The sequence below is a fragment of the Austrofundulus limnaeus genome, unplaced genomic scaffold (genome assembly GCF_001266775.1).
Source record: "Austrofundulus limnaeus strain Quisiro unplaced genomic scaffold, Austrofundulus_limnaeus-1.0 Scaffold10, whole genome shotgun sequence".
Lineage (NCBI taxonomy): Eukaryota > Metazoa > Chordata > Actinopteri > Cyprinodontiformes > Rivulidae > Austrofundulus > Austrofundulus limnaeus.
The window spans coordinates 1,422,875-1,429,111 of record NW_013952412.1 but is presented as its reverse complement, the minus strand read 5'-3'; the positions used below and the strand labels follow the sequence as shown (position 1 = coordinate 1,429,111).

The window sequence follows — 6,237 nt, the reverse complement described above, 5'->3', positions numbered from 1 at the left end:
CACACACACACACACACACACACACACACACACACACACACACACACACACAAACATGCACAAAATATCACTTATCTCCCCACCTTGCGTCTCCAAGGACATCTTCATCACCAGTTGCCATGGTTACCCCACCTCAGTCAGCGCCTTAATGAAGTGATACCACACACATCCACACAAAGACACATCCACCTTGCATTATTAAAAGAGTCTGGCTTCCATAACAGAGAGAATCCACAGCTCTCTCTCCCTCGCACACACAAGCAGACATGCATATCTGGAATATAAAAAGCAAGCATCAACACATTATTTTTGCTCCCACACACAAACACACACAGACTCCCTGCTGCAGTTGGATGTTATGCTCATCATTGAAGATAAATGTGTTTTTCATCTTAACTGGACTTAAAGCTTTTTTTTTGTCCACTGTCCCACCCCCCCATCTCCACCCCGCTCTTTGACCATCAATCTTTGAACCTGTCCCCTCCCCTCTCATCCTGTTTTTGCCTTACTTTCTATATATCTCTATCATCCCCACCCCCCTCCTTCCTCCTCCCACGACAGTGGTTGTTAGTCGGCTCCAGGGAGGGTGTGTCCCAGCTAGCCCTGTACCAGTGTGAGCTGTACGGTCAGGCCTGCGCCGAGTGCTGCTTGGCACGGGATCCCTACTGCACCTGGGACGGCCACGCCTGCAGCCCCTACATGCCCACCGTGCGACGGTAGGCGGGAACACACAAAACATTTTCATACAGACGGCACTAATACAATCACAGTGTTTCTGCATGGCTTTCCCACATGCTGTATTGGTGTCTGAATGTGCGATCCATCCGTCAAATCACTCATCTAAAATCAAATTTAAAGCACGTGTGTTTGTCGTTTGAAATGTGGCTCGCATTACATCTAAGCTTTCATCTCTAATTAAATTGAAAATGTTCTCGACATAATTAACTATGTGGTTTCTCTAGGAGGCATCAGGGTGATTTTTCTGACATTTATATTAGCAGCCGCGTGCTGACATATTTTCTAACGGATCCATCAGCAGATTCATTCTCTTCTATCAGTTCTGAAAACTGCATGAATTTTTCTCTAGTGCCACCATCAGGGCAAATTTTAATCAATGTAACCTTGTAAAATAAAACCTCTTTCATCGTCCATCTGTTGCAGAAAATAGCAGCTAACTGTAAAAATCTGTTCCTCTGCAGGAGAAATGCTCGTCATTTAGGGGAGGATGAGGATCCACTAACTCAATGTGTCCGGCAGGGAGGTGAGAAGCAAATCCTCTGGTCTGTTGAATAATTTAACGAGGTCTGAACGGCAGTCAATTTATTTTAGATATGAATGTATGAGGATGCTTTATGGGTTGATTTAGTTGCAGTAAATAAATAAAAACAAGATAAACGTTACAGTAACAGAATGTAATTTTAATGTATATGGTTTATATGACTCCTTCCTTTCCTAACCGTCTGTTAGGGTTCAGAAAACTGAAAATACTCCCTGACATTATGTTTTGTATTTTAATAATGGTTGTAAAAATACGGAACCCGCGAGGAGACATGGGGGGATTTTTTTTCTTTTGCATTCCCACGCAATACTTTTGCGTTACCTCGCGATATTGTTTTGCGTTCCCACGCAAAAGTTTGATTTGGATATGAACTGAATTAAATCAGACTTTTATTTTGAAATATCCGGTTACCAAAAGAAGATGTGTCGCCACAAGTTCGTGAAACTGACATTGATGTTGCGTGGCTGCACTGTGTTAAAATATCGGCATATGACATACTTCTATGTGTGGCTGTGTGATATATTCATTCTGAAGATGAATTAAAGTAGTAGGCTAACTCGCTAATGGTGAACATGTGAATGTGTTAATAAACCAGCGGGCGCAACAGTATTTACGTTTACATGGACATTAGGGCTGCCACAAATGATTATTTTAATAATCAATTAATCACCAATTATTTATTCGATTAGTCGACTAATCGGATCATACGTTAATTGAATATAAAACATACAGCTTATCACGTCAGAATACAGCTGCTATTGTATAAACATCGTTATATTTTAGCTATATGCTAACTAAAAATAATGGCTGTGGAAGGTAAGTTCTGCTCTGCAGATATTACACAGGTTTCTCTTTCATTTTCTTAAAAAGATCCCACACTTTTGAGCTCCGTTGCTGGGTAGCCATGATACCAGAGCCTGTCTGTATAATGTCTTGTGACGTCCACGGCCTACCCCAGTTACCACTACTGNGTTTAATGGTGGATGAAATAAAGAAAGTGGTGGTACTTTATTTACTTTGAGCAAGTGAACGTCATGTTCACAAGATAATTAATCCACCAGATAATTCAGAGGCGGTCTGTTCGGTAACTTTTACTCCAGGAGCTGCGAGGCTTGTTTTCAAGCTTCAGACTGAACTGAAGCAGCAGCTGCTGACGTCATTACGCTCTTGCGCGATGCTGCGTTCAGGACAAGCATGGAAAACTCACCATTCTTATGCCAATACGATCGTAATGATGCATTTAGGTACCAAAATGGAATTGCATGAACATTCACATGGCGGTTATGTAATACAGCGAATCGATTAATGAAAATTCTGCGTCGACAAATTTACATAATCGGCCTACCCCAGTTACCACTACTGTGCATGTGTGTAAAGGACAGAAAGGCAGATGTGGCAGTGGAAGGTGTCAAAGCAGTTTGGAGAGAAAAAAAAGTAAAGAACAAAAAAAAAGAAAATGATTAATCGATTATTAAATTAGTCATCGATTATTTTAATAATCGATTAGTCGTCGATTAATCGATTTATCGTGGCAGCCCTAATGGACATAAGTAATCGGATTAAATGGTCGTTCGGAATAAAAATGCGTCATGTAAACAGCCCATTCGGATTATTCTGATCCGATTGAGCTCGATCTGAATGAATTTTTGATCCGAATGAGAGGGGTGGGTTATGCCGATTGATAATCGGAATGCCGTGCATGTAAACACTTAATCAGATTATTTTTCTGATTGTAAAAAAACTGACCTGTGTGCCCATGTCTTTTGACTTTCATTCACCCGGTTCTGCTCTTTAGAGGAGGTGGGACAGCAGCACTCCAGCTGCGCTGCACCGCGCAGAACTTTTCCTCCACGCTCTCAAAAGGAGACAAGCAGCAGACGTTGCATCGCAAAAAAATAAAAAAACACGTATTGCTTCATCTGCAGCTCAACCGAGGAGTAACGGCGTCTCCACCATTAATAAAAACTGACACAGGTCCGTCCTGAGCACACAGAGGAGCTCAGTTTACGGTTGTAACACGGAAGTAGAGCTGATAGTTTACAACACTGCGCATGTCCGGACTTTTATTCTGAATTAAAGTCCTGTGCATGTAAACACTTTTCATGATCGGATTGTGTCCATGTAAACAGTAAATTAGGATTATTAAATCCAAATACATTTCAATCCGATCAAAAAAAAATTTGTGCATGTAAACATAGCTAGTGATTAAAAAATTTTGTGAGGGAATGCAAAAGGTATTGAGAGGTAACGCAATACTATTGCGTGGGAATGCAAACGAAAAGAAAAAAAAATCTCCCATGTCCCCTCGCGGGCTCTGTATGAAAAGTCCAAGGTCTTAAATCTGTAAAAAAAATTAAATCTGATATAAATTTTCTTGGAAATCCCACTGTGTGTGAGAAGTTGTTGCTCCGCCATTTTAGTAAATAATCTTTGACGGCCATCCACACACACTTTGTCTCATTTCACATGTTTCTGCCTTTTTAATAAATATTTCTACCACACCCACATGTTCTTTTTCTTTCCATAACTAACTTGTCTCATCCTTTTTTGCATTGTTCTTCAGCTGGGCTGCAGGTGGAGGCGGAGCAGAGGGTGATGATGGTTGCAGAAGGTAACAGCACCTACCTGGAGTGTTTGCCTCGATCCAGACACGCTGCAGTTACCTGGTATAAACAAGCTGGAGAGAATAGTGCTGAATTAAATCAGGTATTACGCTTTTATTTTTGTGTACCTCCAAAATGTTGTCTTTTTAAACCTTTTATCATAAATGAGTTTTAAACTGTTTTCAATCTGTTCACGTCTATCTGTCCAGGTAATTACAGGTGACCAGATGGTGGTGATTGAGCGAGGCGTCCTGATTCGACGAGCCGAGCTCTCTCACGGCGGGGTCTACCACTGTCAGGTGGAGGAACACGGATATCACTGGACGGCCGTGACCGTCCGCCTGGCCGTCTGGAGCCCCTCTGCCAACCGAGTCCTCGCCTCGCTGGCCGCGTCGTCTTACCAGAGCGCGGGTTCCCAGCCCTGGTACGAGGACGTGATGGCGCTGATCCACCCGGGAAACCTGGGCCAGCACTGCAAGGCCCTGGGGTACCGCCCGCCCCGCAACCAGCGCCATCATAAAGACTTCATGGTGGCGCCGCACAAGGAGAAAGAGAGGGGAGACAAGCACAAGCACGGGGCAGGAAGAGGGGGAGGGGGAGGGGGGCGCATCGTGGGGAGAAAGAGCAGGAGCAAGCCACAGCAGAGGGCGCCGAGGAGCGCCTGAGCGCGGCTCCCCAGTGACTTAAACACACGTTTTCTGTACCATACATGCAAACACACATGCTGACACCTAACTTATACTTTCACACACAAGCATATGTTATGTACAGAGACTGTCGTGCATGCACTTATCTATAAAAGGTATCTTCTCGTTTTAGTGGCAAACATTCAACCTAAGCTACTCCTAATCATCCTCTGAAGTACAGTATGTACAGGTGGACTCGGACATCAGGGGACTGTTTCTCCTGGACAAAATGACTTTGTGAACAAAATAGCATAAGTAGAATAGCTTAGGCTGCGTAGCATGTTGATCGAAGGATGAACGGCATGCCCAGATCAATCAGTATGAGTAACTGTGTTGTGACGAGGACTTTTGAGAGGAAATTCTGCATGTGGAGCTTTGGCAGAAAACATTCTTCCACGAGGCAAAAATCAAACATTTGAAACGCAAACTCCCAATTCTCCTGAAGGGATTCCAGCTCTGGTGGCCAGCTCTCCACTGGTTACCACATTTCCAGTTAATTTCTTTAAAACAAAAACCGGTGTCCATTGAATTTAGTGAGATTCTAATGGTTGACATTTTTAAAGTATTGTGGTTTAAAGAAGCATTTTCCACACTTTTCTGCGACGTGCGTAAAGTTCAAGGTCACTTTATTCTCAGATATTTAGAAATTAGTGCTCAGTGGCACAAAGAAAACATTTTGTTGATGAGCTTTACTGTAAAAATATATATAAGTCAAAAATACAGACATGCAATCTGTTCTGAATAGAATTTGGATATTTTTCATTAACCAGCTGTAAAAATCAGATGTGCAACTACGCAAAAAAAGCTGTCAATAAATCTGTCATGTATTGAAATGGTTTGAAACATAGTCAGCAGTTCTTGATAATTAAGGGATTAAAACGTTCAAAAGCAAGTTATTAACTATCCAGGTAGTGGTTCAACATGCGAGTAACTGCAAAAAAACACTGCAAAAAACTGTCCATCTAACCAAGTTTTAAAACCTTATATCCAGCCAAAAAGTCTTTTTGATCTTGTTTTGAGACTGATTTACTAAACAAGAACTGATTGTGTAAGAATAATAATCTTGTTTTCAGAATGTGTAAGATTATTTGTCTGGTTAGTCTGAAAATTTGACTCAAATTAAGTCAAAAATTTCTGCCAATCGAGTAAGAAATTTTTACTTGGTAAGATTCTTAAAATAAGAAAATAATGAGTCAAATCAAGTATTTCAAGAATCTTACCAAGTAAAAATTTCTTACTCCATTGGCAGAAATTTTTGACTTAATTTGAGTCAAATTTTCAGACTAACAAGACAAATAATCTTACACATTCTGAAAACAAGATTATGATTCTTACACAATCAGTTCTTGTTTAGTAAATCAGTCTCAAAACAAGATCAAAAAGACTTTTTGGTTGATATAAGATTTTAAAACTTGGTTCGGTGGACATTCTTTTGCAGTGAACAAATCAAGCCTGCTTAAATCATGAGCACTGAAGACGTTAAAGTTTCCCCCTGATAGATATGACGTATATATCCCACACAGAGATCGTTTCATCAGCAGTGAGAGCTCTTGTCGGTTTCTACAAATAGGTGTGGTTTCGCCACAGAGCGACTCGCCACAACCACAAAGATGAAAAGGCAGAGAAAAAAGCGCAACGACGCCTTTGATGGGGTTGCAGATTAGCTCTC

The 6,237-nt window shown here is 41.4% G+C and overlaps 1 protein-coding gene across 1 annotated transcript in view; it reads left to right on the top strand.

The window, feature by feature from the left end:
• Window positions 1–5,554, top strand: part of sema3h (sema domain, immunoglobulin domain (Ig), short basic domain, secreted, (semaphorin) 3H) — a gene marked incomplete in the record, with an annotated part of 61,231 nt that extends 55,677 nt beyond the window's left edge. The window contains 4 exon segments of the mRNA XM_014001771.1: window positions 562–716; window positions 1,200–1,261; window positions 3,843–3,985; window positions 4,092–5,554. Coding sequence (XP_013857225.1) covers window positions 562–716; window positions 1,200–1,261; window positions 3,843–3,985; window positions 4,092–4,547 — 816 coding nt within the window.
• Between the last annotated feature and the right edge of the window lie 683 nt (window positions 5,555–6,237).